We start from the raw sequence: 15389 nt of genomic DNA on the forward strand, positions 1-15389 counted from the left end.
ATTACATATTTTGAAGCTATACATTGACTCAACTGACAAAAAAAAAGACAATATCACCTATTTTGCTTGGTTTATTATAGGGTAATTAGGCAGCTGTAGTCCAAACCTATTAAGTGTATATTCTTAAAGAATAAATGGGTATATCATTATTCAAAATGTGTCTTCAAGGTAATACATGAGTAATTACATTGGTGTGAGTATAAGGCAAATTCTATGCACATAAATAATTACTAATAAATAAAACACCTAAAAGCAATTTTGGTTATCTGCCGTCTGTAATATATAATCCTACATGGCAGATAATAGTAATATATAATCTGCCATGTAGGATTATATATGAGTGAATGCGTGATATTGCCCATCCTAATGGAGAGGACACTATCTGAACTGTATTTTGAGCGCGAAGGCTCCGCCTATTAAACTATAACTAATTTGAACATTGGTCTGCATTGTTTTATTTAGATAAGGATTCCGTGGGCGTGGTTTGACTGTACTAAATCTGATTGGTTTGAGAGTCTATCAGTCAAGGTAGCAGTAGCGCTACAGGCTTTTAGAGATACATCATTTAATAACTGTTACTGGTGAGCTGTCATTGACATCGAACGATCAAGCTATTTTTTTAAATCTGAAACTAACCAGTAGCAGGTGTCTTCAAAACCACGCTCAAAGAGTCAGCCATCCAGCCTTGGTCATTTTTCTATTCGATTTGCGGCAAAACCGAAACGTCTGAGCAATTAGGCTACTGGTTGATTTGCATCTTGTAACAACACTATTTCATTGCACACAATGCAGGACACAGCATCACCAAGAATCAGATTCATTCCGCGTTTCACGGATTTCCAGGAAGACCTATAACCAAAGGTAAAACTTGGAGAAAGAAACGCATGGCATAGACACATTTTATTGTACTGATAATAATTATACATTTGTCAATTTACTATGTTTTGATGTGTATATGCGCCAGTCGCCCACTAGAACTCGCGTTAAAGCCCATTGGACATAGTCGGTATGAATTAAACAGTCCTGACCCCACTTTTAAATGCATATTTATGAATTTACAAGTGAAAGACTGTGATCCATATGGAAATAATGCAACCGTTTGCCTCCACAGTTATTGCGACGTATCATTGTATTTCTACTACGAATCTAGGATAAATGTCATAAAATGGATATGGAAATGATAAAAATGTAAGGGTCCGTTTTGTTTCAAATATGGATATTGCTGTAGTCCAGTTACTTTTGTGCTGTTGAGCCCACGAGGGCGGGGCCAGCCCAAATATATGTGGGGAGGGAAAAACGAAGACAACAAATCCTCCAAATGTAGGCCACCGTGCATGACCCAAATCCTCTTGCGAGTGTATATGGAACACGGCGTTCCCCCCGCCCCTCGTCACCGTTCCAGAGCAAATCTTTCTGTGTATAAGTAGGTTATCACGCATATATAAGATTATATTGGGATTCCTCCTATTGCTGTTATTTCACTGTCTCTAATGACGATGGCAACAAACACACAAAGTATTTTAAAGAAACAAAAGAACAAATATATTGTGAATCAAAATGCTAAATATGTATGACATTTAGAAAGTCATGCGTGCATACATTTGATGTAGTAGTCAAGTTTAGCTTCTCCGTCTAACCTTCCATGTCTTCCCTTGAATCTAGCCATACTTATTGCAGTGAGCAGGGTGAGGTTTGTATAAAAGTATCGTGGCTCAAGCTTGGCATTTGTTGCAAGGCCAATAGATTGTGCTGCTGTGTGACAGATCTTTTGTTTCGGCCCCCTGGCAGTGTGATCAGTCTGCCTCTGACCTACTTTCCTCCTAACTTCATACCTGCAAAGCCATTTATCTCCCTGGGGTTGGAGGAGCAGCACACAGCATCTTCAACTGGACCAAGTTTTACCCTTGTTGTCAGCATCTGGTCAACCTATATTGGTCACACTGGTCAAGTTACTGTACACTGATTGTACAAAACATTAAGGACACCTACCTAATATTGATATTCACCCTCTGAATGGCACACATACACAATCCTTGTCTCAATTGTCTCAAGGCCTAGAAATCATTCTTTAACCTGTCTCTTCCACTTCATCTACACTAATTGATGTGGATTTAACAAGTGATATCAAATTAAGCTTTATTTATACAGCACATTTCAGACATGGAACACAGCGGCAGGTAGCCTAGTGGTTAGAGCATTGTACGAGTAACTGAAAGGTTGCAAGATCAAATCCCCGAGCCGACAAGGTAAAAATCTGTCGTTCTGCACTTTTCTTCAGAAGGGTTCACCATAGACGTTTTTAGTGCAGTGGGGAAAGTGCCTGTGAACAAGTGAGTGATTAACAATAGCTTGCATTTCTTCAGATATGCAATTGAAAACTGTTTTAAAGAAGGTGGTGGGGATAGGATCGAGCAGGCAGGTAGAAGGTTTAAGTTGTGATATCACTTTTCTGAGCATGTCTGTTTCAACCAGGGAAAATAAATCCATAGGGCCTTTGCGTGGTAGGCTAGGGCACAGGTCAAACTTCTCATTAGGTCTTGCTTGACTGATACCCAGCCTAATGTTTGTTATCTTATCTCTGAAATATGCCGCAAACTCATCACATTTACATATGGAAGAAAGTTCACATAAGTTTGCAGGGGTAGGATTTATCAGGCCATCAATGTTCGAGAAGAGCACACTCAAATTGTTCTGATTATTAGGGATCAAGTTAGAAAAATGAGCCCGTCTGGTATTTCTAATTGCTTTATTGCTCTCTCAGAATATCATAATAGACCTGCAACTTTGATTTCCTTCACTTCTGCTATTCTGCAATTTCCCTTTAATCTATGAGTTTCCTCACTCATCCCAGGGGCTCTCCGTTTGAATGTGGCCTTTTTCAACTTTACTGGAGCTGTAGCATCAATGGTTGTCCTTAATTTTCTATTAATATGATCTACTAAATTATCAAAAGAGGAAGGCAGAATAGATGATGGAGTATTGCTCATACATACACTCAATGAAATCTGTGGAGGTAAGATCTTCAGTGGTAAGATAGCATTTCTTAACTTCTTGAGTGTAGGGGGCAGGATTTTTCGTTTTTGACTAAAAAACAGGAGAACAGGAGGGGGCCAGAGTTAACTATTATCTTCCCTGCGCTAACAAGGGTCTTTAAAAAAAATTGTGGTCCTCCCTCAGTTCCTCAAATCGCCTAAAGCGAAGGTTCTTAAAACCTATGTGAGTGAGGATGGTGTCAATATTGGAGTAGTTGACCAGAACCGTGGGCAGGAGAGATTTGATGTCATGGACATGGGCTCCTGGGTAACAGTGGACCTTGGTCGGTCCACAGACCATAGGCAGGCCAAAATCTCTCACCATCGGGCTGCCCACAACGATGGGGGTAGTGATAGAATCCGATGGATTACCTGCTGACTCCCGGGGCTCGTAGGTCCGTCTGAAGTGGGGCAAAGCTGTTTGATAGCTGGATCGGATCTTCTTGGACAGACGGGTGGCCAGACTGCCTCCCCGATCTCCTACGCCTTGCGAGTGTCCTGTCTCCCATGGGCCATGGAGTTGAGCCTAACGTCTGTCCGTTGGATTGGGACAGATCAACGCCGCCGACTCTTCAACAGCTTTGCTATAGGAGGAATTTTAAACTGAGATTTGGTTTGCCTGGGTTACAGCAAGGTCGGTGTACTTAGAAAGCAGGTTTTCCTGTTCTCGAGCTGAGCTAACAGCCAGATAATCTCTTCCCTAAGATGCTTGATGGTGGTGCATTTAGGGGAGACAAATCCCTGTCCAGTTTCCAGTTCCACCGTATCTTCATCTTGTGATTGTGTGGAAATCTCATCTCATACCTTAAGTCTTTATGCCCAGCGGTGGATAAAAACACCTGTGGGCTAGCACTGCTCCATTTTCATGATGGCTAGCACTGCTCCATTTTCATGATGGCTAGCACTGCTCCATTTTCATGATGGCTAGCACTGCTCCATTTTCATGATGGCTAGCACTGCTCCATTTTCATGATGGCTAGCACTGCTCCATTTTCATGATGGCTAGCACTGCTCCATTTTCATGATGGCTAGCACTGCTCCATTTTCATGATGGCTAGCACTGCTCCATTTTCATGATGACTAGCAGCTAACTGCTACTTAACAGGAATCCGGGACACAAACTTGTGGTCCCAACCGCGTCACGAATCAGTAGCAATACAAAAACTTGAGCTATTATTGAAAACTATTTAATTTAAGTGATTTCATAAAAACAACAAACCGAGTGTAGGCAGTACACTGTACTGTTGCGTGCTCTGATGACGTCTGTTCAATAAGGGATCATAGCTTTCACCTGGATTCACCTGGTCAGTCTATGTCATGGAAAGAGCAGGTGTCCTTAATGTTTTGTGCACTCAGTGTATATCTGTACTATACAGCTGCTTATGGCTATTTCTGAGAAGAGAAAACCCCTAAACTAATTATTGTGGTCAGGTCAGGACAGCATACTTAATAATATGTTGCTTAGCAGAGAGGAACTGGACAGGACATGCGATTCTAAGTGAGGAAAAATACAAACAGCTGTGAATTTACATGTATTTGATTGACACATCTTAGGCAGAAAAGCAGGAAATACATTTAAGCAAAGTAGAACAACCTCCAACAACCTCCAGTAGAACAACCTCCAGCAACCTCCAGTAGAACAACCTCTGCCACAATAACATTACTGGATATATTTGGAAATGGTTTCCGATATTTGAAGCCTGGTTTTACCAATTGGGGGTTAACCAAAATGTTATATTTAACTGTGTTTGGTGTGTTTTCAGAGGCCAGCCATGGAGGACAGGAGACTTCCCCCTACAGTGCCCTTAGTGGTCAAAACTGAGCCAGACACAGAGACCCGTAGGGTGAGAGAGGAGGAACAGCCTACCATTCCCATCAGGGTTAAAAAAGAGGACCTCTCTGAAGTGCCCCTCAAATTGCCCAGATTCAAGTACGTGGACTTCCCTTCGCTACACCAGTGCATCCAGCAGCTCACAGTGCCACCCCTGGACAGCTGGCTGGAGGGCTTTCCCCTGGCTCTGGGAAGACCCTCTGGAGGACACACCCCTGTCACTTCCAAGGAGAAGGTTCCCAAGTTTCGGTATGTAGATTATCCCTCTCTGCACCACTGCATCCAGCAGCTGTCTGTGCCGCCTCTGGAGAGCTGGAGCTCGGGGTTGGCCAGGTCAGGGTGTGGGGTGACAGGGGGACCTGGATCCACCAACTCTCAGCCCAGCTCTGTGAGGGGGAACCGGACAATACAGGGAGATGGTTCAGCATCGGCTTACAAGCAGGACGAGTATACTGCTTTCCCCTTTCCTGGTCCTGACTCCGGCTCCATCCAGTGTGTGACCTCCTCAAACAAGGCATCCCATAAGCCTCAGCGGCTTCAGCTGCTCTTGAGCAGTCCACCCGGATCCAGGCCTGCATTAAGCTCACAGGGGGAAGAGGTTCGCCATAACGTGGTGTGTTCAGATCAGCTGTCTCAAAAGTTCTCTAATCCCAAATCTTGGGTTGCTGGAATGAAGCGTGTCAGAGGAGCGGGACCACTCCATCAGAGCAATAGGAAGTCAGCTGGTGATGATGAATGGCATGCAGACTTAAAAAAAATTACACAAAGTCATCAAGAGGCCCAAGTAAAGCTAAGTGACTCTCCTGACCTAGGACAAGGGTTTTGGAGAACCATCCCAGAGTCTGTCTGCCCCTTTTGCCAAAAGATGTTTTCAGATCCAGAGGAATTGCAGATCCACCAGAAGAGTCACAGAGAAAAGGTGAGTCTGTAGTACCCTGAACATTTTCTGGATATGTGACAAATCCTTCTTTAACTGATCAAATTATGTATCAAAAAATGATGAATCTTGTCTCATGTTTGTCATATAATTTCAGAAGCCTCATTGATGTCTTGACCAAGGAAATGTACAGCTGACAACAATGAACATCTTAAAAACTGTGCATCTACTTCAGTACTTGCTACACAGGCGTGGACTAGGGCAGGCTTCTCCACAAATGATTGGTCACCTGATAAGAGTTCCACTGAGGTTGTTTTGAGTGTTCAGTGTTTATCTTGATGACCTAAGTGACTGACTACAAACAAACCACTTTAGCGAAGGGCTTCATTCATAATTCAGTCTAGGAATTAAGCTCTCAATGTGAAAGACAGACCTGCAGTGGCTCTTGGTGGTCTTACAACTCCTTATTTACCAATGGGTTAATTTGCCAGGAAGTTGTACACATTAGATGAGATATAACAAGGAAATTAGCCATTTGATGTTGTTTAAATTAAAATGTCAGGAATTAGATTGAAATGCATTGTAGTGCATACATTTTTGTATTACTGTAGTTGAGAATGAGGCTTTCATTTATATTCCTTAAAAGGGATGCCAATGTTTTCCTGTTTCCAAGCTGTTTTTGGCAGAAACATGAATAAGTGGGGGTATCAGCACCTTGTTCACTGGAGATGACTGCCTGTTCTAATATTTCAACATAATTATCTAGATTTGGGTGCCTATAAAACCTTTAACATTTGGCTTATGCTGTGAAACAACACTTGCTTCTTTATAATTTCTTATCTAATGTTTTTATGCTTTGTATTTTAATGTTTCTTTTTTACAATGACAATTATATATATATTATTGATTGTATTGTCTAGAAATAACTTTAAACTTTGTTTTCAATTCTGTGTGCATTAAAGATTTTCTAGTAAAGATTACTCTACTTTACATCTCCAACAAATGCTTTACACTTACAAGTGTCACATTCTTTTCAGTACATACTATACACTACAGCGTCATCTAGAAATTCCCAAGAAAACAACCATGATTATTTAGAGCTCATCCTTTATTATTATTTTTGTTAATGTACCCTGTTTTCTCCCCAATTTCATGGTATCCAACAGTCTTGTCTTATCGCTGCTCCTTCCGTACAGACTCGCGAGAGGCGAAGATCGAGAGCCAAGCGTCCTCCGAAACACAACCCAACCAAGCCGCACTGCTTCTTGACACAATGCCCACTTAACCCTGAAGCCAGCCGCACCAATGTGTCAGAGGAAACACCGTACACCTGGCGACCGCGTCAGTGTCCACTGCGCCCGACCCGCCACAGGAGTCGCTAGTGCGCCGTTCCTGCCGGACAATCCCTCCCCTAACCCAGACGACGTTGGGCCAATTGTGCGCCGCCCCATGGGTCTCCCGGTTGTGGCCGGCTGTGACAGAGCCTGGCCTTGAACCAGGATCTCTAGTGGCACAGCTAGCACTCCACTCGAGAGGCCCATAACAAAATGATTTATAATGATGTATGGCTATGATTAAGATCTAGGCCTATAACATTAAAAGTTGTAAAGTAAACCAGTCCAGACCATAGCTAAATGTTTTTTATGTAAACAATGTGGAATCACTGTCATCCCACATTAAAAAATACTTACGTTTACTGGAATACTACAGTACTTACTATAGCATTTTGTAGTAAACTGTAGAATACTATCCTACAAACTGTAGTATCCCTCGAGCATGTGTAGTACATATAGAATGTTGTAGCATACTGTAGAATACTATAGTAAATATTGTAGTATACTGTAGAATACTATAGTAAATAGTACATTAATGTTTCCAAAAACACTAGTCTGCAAAAACAAAACTTTTTAAACTAAAGTAAATGCTCGTAAAATATTAAAGAAACCCAAGGGGTATGAATACTTTTGCAAGGCACTGTACAGGTTATAGAACATGTGCTCTTTTAGTATTTATCCAGTAGGCTTCTTCAAGGAGATCGCTTCCACTGCTATGTCAAAGATAAAACAAAAAATACTATAGTAAATACTACAGTAATGTCTGCAAAAACACTACAGTAAATACTTCAGTATACTGCAGTATGTAAATCATTACAGAAAATACTACAGTATACAACAAACTGCAAAAATACTACATTACTATAGTATGCACTACAATTATTTTAATACAGGATTTATACTATAGTTAACTGTAAATACTACAGTAAAGTCTCCAAAACCACGACAGTGAATACTATAGTATTTATATCATAATATACTACAGTATTTTTTCCATATGGGATGGCACTTTCCATTTAAATAATGCAGTGGTATAAAGTACTTAAGTAAAAATACTTTGAAGTACTACTTAAGTTATTTGGGGGGGGGGGGGGGGGTATCTGTACTCTACTATTTATCATTTTTCACAAGTTTTACTCCACTACATTCCTAAACAAAATAATGTACTTTTTACTCCATACACTTTCCCTGACACCCAAAAGTTTCATTACATTTTGAATGCTTAGCAGGACAAGAAAAAAGTCCAAATTCACACATTTATCAAGAGAACATCCATGGTCATCCCTACTGCCTCTGATTTTGGGGACTCACTAAACGCAAATGCTTAGTTTGTAAATGATGTCTGAGTGTTGGAGTGTGCCCCTGGCTATCCGTAAATTTACAAGAAAAATACAAGAATGGTGCCCAGGGACGTCATGCACCCAAAATCTGAAGCCACAAACTACAGGAGGATGGCTGGTGGGGTGGTCTGGAAGGGAGTTAGACCCCGTACTTAAGTTGGAGAATTTTGAATTTTTCAAACACATGCAAAAGCTTTATCCTGCAATCTAGAGCCATAATCATTATGCTTAATTCTATGTAAAAAAATATATACTTATTTTTTCTGCATATCTGAGCTGTCTATCATTTGCTGTCCTGATGGTTATTTTTTTAAAGAAACGATTGAAAGGAATGCAAGTCTTATTCAGTACATTTAGATTTTGCTTGCTTTTCTAAATTATACAGTGCATTCGTAAGTTATTAAGACTCCTCGACTTTCCCCCCCATTTTGTTTACATTACAGCCTTATTCTAAAATGCATTAATTTGTTTTGTTTTTTAACCTCATCAATCTACATACAATACCCAATAATGACAAAGCAAAAGTTTGACGTTTTTGGAAGTTAAAAAAACAACAACAACTGAAATATTACATTTACATAAGTATTCAGACCCTTTACTCAGTACTTTGTTGAAACACAAAGTACATTTGGCAGCAATTACAGCCTCGAGTCTTCTTGGGTATGAGACTACAACCTTGGCACACCTGTATTTGGAGAGTTTCTCCCATTCTTCTCTGCAGATCCTCTCAAGCTCTGTCAGGTTGGATGGGGAGTGTCGCAGCACAGCTATTTTCAGGTCTCCAGAGATGTTCGATAGAGTTCAAGTCCGGGCTCTGGCTGGGCCCCTCAAGGACATTCAGGGACTTGTCCCGAAGCCACTCGTGCATTGTGTTGGCTGTGTTCTTAGGGTCATTGTCATGTTGGAAGGTGAACCTTCACTCCAGTCTGAGGTCCTGAGCGCTCTGGAGCAGGTTTTCATCAAGTATCTTTCTGTATTTTGTTCCGTTCATCTTTCCCTCGATCCTGATGCTGCCACCACCATGCTTCACAGTTGGGTTGGTGCCAGGTTCCCTCCAGACGTGATGCTTGGCATTCAAGCCAAAGAGTTCAATCTTGGTTTCATCAGACCAGAGAATCTTGTTTCTCATGGTCCGAGAGTCTTTAGTTGCCTTTTGGCAAACACCATAAGGGCTGTTATGTGACTTTTACTGAAGAGTGGTCTCCATCTGGCCACTCTACCATGAAGGCCTGATTGATGGAGTGCTGCAGTGATGGTTGTCCTTCTGGAAGGTTCTCCCATCTCCACAGAGGAACTATGGAGGTCTGTCAGAGTGACCATCAGGTTCTTGGTAACCTCCCTGACCAAGGCCCTTCTCCCCCGATTGCTCAGTTTGGCCGGGCAGCCAGCTCTAGGAAGAGTCTTGGTGGTTCCAAATTCCTCCCATTTAAGAATGGAGGCCACTGTATTCTTGGGGACTTTCAATGCTGCAGAAATGTTTTGGTACCCTTCCCCAGATCTGTGTCTCAACACAATCCTGTCTAGGAGCTATACAGACAATTCCTTCAGCCTCATGGCTTGTTTTTGCTCTGACATGCACTGTCAACAGTGGGAATTTATATAGACAGGTGTGTGCCTTTCCAAATCATCTCCAATCAATTTAATTTACCACAAGTGGACAGCTCAAGAATGATCAATGGAAACAGGATGCACCGGAGCTCAATTTCGAGTCTCATAGCAAAAGTTCTGAATACTTATGTAAATAAGTTATTTCAGTTTTTATATTTAATACATTTGCCAAAATTACTAAAAACCTGTTTTCGCTTTGTCATTATGGGGTATTGTGTGTAGATGAGGAATTTTGTATTTATTTAATCAATTTTAGAATAAGGCTGTAACCTAACAAAATGTGGAAAAAGTCAAGGGGTCTGAATACTTTCCGAATGCACTGTACCACCTTGCCAACAGGCATGCAAGCTAAGATAGTTCGACAAACTAGCTACTCCAACTTGATTAATAGCCTGAATTGGCTTCTTGCTAGCTAGTTATGAGGTAAGGTGATTGGTAACCTATCTGGGCTAGCTAAAGCTAACTTCATAAAATTGGCTAGTAGTATTACAGAGGACAAGAAGTATTACAGAAAAACAAATGTAAATAAAAAATGTACAGGACAAATCTGAGGGGGCCTGTGTCCCATCTGGGTTGCTTAATATAAGGAATTTGAAATGATTTATACTTTTACTGTGGGTACTTAAAGTATATTTCAGCAATTATATTTACTTTTGATACTTTAGTAAAAGTATTTGGTTTTAAGTATACTTAAGTAGTATTTTACTGTGTGACTTCCACTTTTACTTGAGTCATATTCTATTAAGCCACAGTATCTTTACTTTTACTTAAGTATGACAGTTGGGTACTTTTTCCATCACAGAAAGAATGGCGATATTCCAAGGTGGATCAGTGGTGGCCCGCTGACTGGCTGAATACCCGGGCCGTGAAGGCAGTTTCTTTGAGAATAATAATAACTTGTTATAATTTGTTCAAAACTGTTAAAACTATTGTCGTTCTCTCTCAAGTCAACTACTCACCACATTTTTTGCACTGCAGTGCTAGCTAGTTGTAGCTTATGCTTTCACTACTAGATTCATTATCTGATCCTATGATTGGGTGGACAACATGTTGGAGGACGTCCTCTGGAACTTGTCATAATTACTGTGTAAGTCTATGGAAGGGGGTGAGAACTATGAGCCTCCTAGGTTTGTATTGAAGTCACTGTACCCAGAGGACGGAACCTATCTGTCCTCTGCCAACACCATGGTGCTACCCTAAAGAGTGCTGTTGAGGCTACCTTCATTGCAAAAAAAGTGTTATCAATTATTTGGTGACATTAATATATTTAGTATAGTTATGTCTAAAGAAAATAAGTTTAAATGTTTTGCCATTTTTCCTCCTCTGAGGAGTCTCCACTGGTGGTGGTATAGCTGGATCCTATAATTCTCCTGACCTTAGATTAAAACTAGGGAGGAGACCTTTTCCATATACATGCTGAGGCATTTAGATCCTCAACTAAAGCTGAATCATTGAGGAACTCCCAGATCAGTACAGTAGATTGCAGTAATCCGGGTTTCCTAAAGTTGGTCCTGGGACCCCTCATGGGTGCACGTTTTGGTTTTTGCCCTAGCATTACACATTAAAATAACCAACTCATTATCAATCTTTGATTACTTGAATCAGCTGTGTAGTGATTGGGCAAAAAAACAAAATGTGCACCTGGAAGGGGGGTGGGGGGCAGGACAGAGTTTGGGAAATCCCAAAGAAATGTCTGATTTGTTTTGACAGAATACATCTAGCATGAGATAATAAAGACAAAGGATACAAAATCTGTTTTGTGATGTATTAATACATAAATATGTCAATCTCCATGGGACTCCTTCATTACAGTAAAATAAGCGAGGCCATAGTACAACACCAGTTGATTTCATGTGTCTGGGAATAGACTGTCATTTAACAGGATATTTCAAGCCCTACATTAGTCTACATCAATGATCCATCTCATCTCACCTTGAATGAACCGGACTAACAACTGTGCTCCACACAAAGTTCTGCCTCCTTTGACTCCAATTATTTATGTTCCTTCCAGTAAAACACAGGATAAATGTATTAACATTTACAGTAAGCTTTAACACATAAGAGCTACATCATCGAGAGCATCCTGGTTGCATCACTGCCTGGTATGGCAACTGCTCAGCCTCTGACCACAAGGCACTACAGAGGGTAGTGCATACGACCCAGTACATCACTGGGGCCAAGCTTCCTGCCATCCAGGACCTCTATACCAGGCGTTGTCAGAGGAAGGCCCTAAAAATGGTCAGACTCCAACCACCCTAATGTTCTCTCTGCTACCGCATGGCAAGCGGTACCGGAGAGCAAAGTCTAGGTCAAAAAGGCTTAACAGATTCTACCCCCAAACCATAAGACTCCAGAATAGCTAATCAAAGGTCTACCCCCCTCCTCCACTGCTGCTACTCTCTGCTTATTATCTATGCATAGTCACTCTACCTACATATATACATATTACCTCGACTAACCCGTGCCCCCGCACATTGACTCTGTACCGGTACCCCCTGTATATAGCCTTGCTACTGTTATTTTACTGCTGCTCTTTAATTATTTTGTATTTTTAACCATTTTTTACTTAACACATTTTTCTTAACCGAATTGTTGGTTAAGGGCTTGCAAGTAAGCATTTCACTGTAAGGTATACCTGTTGTATTCAGTGCATGTAAAAATTTGATAACAGTAAATGTTTCCCCCTCTGCATATATCCCCAGTGCATTTCTTGCTCCCTGTCTTTCCATCCTTTACAGTCGATCATGAAGGCCTTATCAGCCGAGCCCTCCCATTGAGTGAGTACGTTGGTGAAAGCGCAGACCCCCACAGTTTCGGAAAGTCTTGCCACACTGGCTGCAAGTGTAGGGCTTCTCTCCTGTGTGAATACGGAAGTGTCTTGTGAGAGCCCAAGAGTGACGGAAGCGTGCATTGCACACGGTGCAGGCATAAGGCCTCTCTCCAGTATGAATACGCTGATGGATCTTCAGGTGCTCCATGCGGTTGAAGTCTCGACCACACAGGGAGCAGTGGTACGGGCTCCGCCCAGGGGGGTAGAGGTTGCGCTTGGGGAGCTTGTTCATATCCTTTGGGTGAATAAGACTACGATGTCGCCGCAGCTCCTCAGACAGATGGAACTTCTCTCCACAGATCTTGCAGATGTGCTGTGCTGCAGCCATGTTGTTCACTTCACCTGTCTGAGGGCTGTACATCTGGTGTGAGTGAGAGGTGGAAGCCCCAGCAGTCTCTCTGGGTGGGTACTGCTGTTGTTTACCAAAGCCTGCATGGAGACCTGTAGCTGAAGAAGACGATAGGATGTCCAAGTCTGGTATGTTTGGGGTGAAGATGGGGGAGTCCGCTTCAAAGTCAAAGAAGAGAAAATGAATCAACCACTAACCACTTGAAATTATATCATCATCATCACTGACATGAGATCAAAACCAATTTACTACAGAACTACTTGGGCTGGGGTCCTAGACAACTTAAGGCTAGTCCGGGACTAAACATTCTATTGAAATAGCTTTTTCAGTCCAGGACTAGGCTTAATTTGTATGCAGGAAACTGGTTCTTAGTGCGGGACTTACATAGAGAGTGGCTGGTGGAGGGGGTGAATGAGTCTGGTTCACTGAGTGGGAGCTGCAGTGCCGCTGGCCTCCAATCCTCCAGCAGCCTGGTTTGAGCCAAGGAGAGACCGTCTGGACAGTAGTCCTCTTCTCCCCCTCCAGTATTGGGACCACAGTTCCTACTGCTTCCCAGGTCTACAGACTCCACCTTCACCTCAACCAGACACTTCACATCTGCATCCTTCATGGTACCGTCAGGGAAGGGATGGCCGTCAGCATGGGCTCTTGATGTATCATGTCCCGTGGTTGGCTCTGTGCACGCTCGGTTAAAATCTTCATGGTTGTCTGAGTACATGTTTGAGACAACTTCTTCTTTAGTCCCTGTGAATAAATATTTACATAGATAACATGCATTATAGCTTTGCTGAAATAATAAGTTACAGAACATTTGACATGTAAATCAATAGTAGTGAGTGACAGTCCCAACTTACCAGCTTCATCTTCCTGATTTAAAGTAAAAAAATCCGGTTTAATATCTTGAGTGCACACCCTACCATCCTCACGGATCTCACAAAACGACTCGTTAAGAAATGCAGGGTTATCAACAACTTCTGATTCAAATTCTTCATACCTATCCCCAACATTTGTTGTACCAAGAGACTGATTGGATTCAAGAACTCTGTGCTCTCCTTCGCTTCCTGATTTTATTTTATTTTGTGAGACGTTTAGAGAATTCAGCTGCTGATGAACATGTTGGATTCTGCTATTGGTGCTGTTTTTTTCCCCTATTATTGATTGTACTTGACGCTCCTCTCCTCGCGCTGCACATATTTCAAGTTCGGCTGCTTGCAAGCGAAACTTTAAGGACTTATTGTCCCGCAGCGTCTCGTGCATTTGATCCCGCACGTCCCTCAACACTTGGCCGACTAGTTTTGTAATCTCAACCACCGCTATCTCCACTGCTACTCCTAGTGCATTTTGAATAGTAGCAGTCAATTCATCTTGAAACGAGAAAGATAATTCCGCGACTAAAGCAGTGTTTGGAGGACTCACGTTTGCCGACATGTTCGTGTTACCCTCGTCAAATTCTGACCTCCGAAGTCATTACTTATGAAAAATACTGATGTCCAGAGATGTTTTCAAACCAGGTAAACAAGCGAACTAGTCCCTAAGTGTGTTAGCTTGGCTAGTTACATAGGCCTGCATAATAAGCAGCTCTATCTGGCAGGGAGTGTACTCACTATAATCACTCCTTGCCTAAACGCTGTCCCTTCGCTTTGTTCACTTTACTTACCTAGCGAGTAAAGCGTTTAGACTGTACCTAACACTTAGTTTCACATTCTTTTGTGACTATCATTTCAAGTTACGTTTAAATAATTATTGCACGCTTTCCATTTCGTATCTTTCCTCGACTCTAAGCGGAAGTTTCTTCCTGTTTGCGGTTAGGGCCAACCGGTGTCTGTACCTTCAAATTGTAGACTGCAACAGCAATATCTTTCAAGCGGATAAATAATAGATCATGTAACTATAATTCGTTTAATAGAAACTCCGAATTTAGAATATACACGATTAATGTTATGTGTTTATCAAGTCATGTGAAAAACAAACGCAAATGTTAAACTCTGGGCTGAGTCTTACTTGGCCGTCTATTTCACATCAAATGGCCCTGTTCAAATACGTGTTCGCCAAATGCATCCTTCCTTCCTTCCCTTTTTGAAATGATGACTACTGACAAATTAGTGAGTAAACCATTATTGTTTTGATCATTGTGGGGAAAGAGTTAAACAAATGAAGAATTAATGCTCTTTTAAAGGGCGTATGATTT

At 41.7% G+C, this 15389-nt stretch overlaps 2 protein-coding genes across 2 annotated transcripts; one reads left to right on the forward strand and one right to left on the reverse strand.

Moving 5' to 3' along the window:
• Positions 1-567: 567 nt before the first annotated feature.
• Positions 568-6816, forward strand: LOC115135840 (uncharacterized). Its single transcript, XM_029670968.2, has 3 exons — positions 568-861; positions 4796-5782; positions 5898-6816. Exons 2-3 carry the CDS (start codon positions 4805-4807, stop codon positions 5907-5909), a joined length of 990 nt encoding a protein of 329 aa, XP_029526828.1. The 5' UTR covers positions 568-861; positions 4796-4804; the 3' UTR covers positions 5910-6816.
• Positions 6817-11773: 4957 nt separating this feature from the next.
• LOC115136464 (zinc finger and SCAN domain-containing protein 4-like) lies at positions 11774-15187 on the reverse strand. Its single transcript, XM_029672042.2, has 3 exons — positions 14056-15187; positions 13586-13945; positions 11774-13359 (listed from the first exon to the last, which is right to left on the reverse strand). The coding sequence occupies exons 1-3, from the start codon at positions 14627-14629 to the stop codon at positions 12779-12781; spliced, it is 1515 nt and encodes a 504-aa protein (XP_029527902.1). The 5' UTR covers positions 14630-15187; the 3' UTR covers positions 11774-12778.
• Positions 15188-15389: the final 202 nt, after the last annotated feature.

Source organism: Oncorhynchus nerka, linkage group LG10, assembly GCF_034236695.1.
Source record: "Oncorhynchus nerka isolate Pitt River linkage group LG10, Oner_Uvic_2.0, whole genome shotgun sequence".
Lineage (NCBI taxonomy): Eukaryota > Metazoa > Chordata > Actinopteri > Salmoniformes > Salmonidae > Oncorhynchus > Oncorhynchus nerka.

Bases quoted from the DNA above. Each gene is read 5' to 3' on its own strand.
- LOC115135840 (XM_029670968.2), top strand. From the start codon at position 4,805: ATGGAGGACAGGAGACTTCCCCCTACAGTGCCCTTAGTGGTCAAAACT.
- LOC115136464 (XM_029672042.2), bottom strand. From the start codon at position 14,629: ATGTCGGCAAACGTGAGTCCTCCAAACACTGCTTTAGTCGCGGAATTA. The intron at 13,946-14,055 runs GTAAGTTGGGAC...ATTTATTCACAG, and splicing joins AAATCAGGAAGATGAAGCTG to GGACTAAAGAAGAAGTTGTC. The intron at 13,360-13,585 runs GTAAGTCCCGCA...TTGACTTTGAAG, and splicing joins CTCCACCAGCCACTCTCTAT to CGGACTCCCCCATCTTCACC.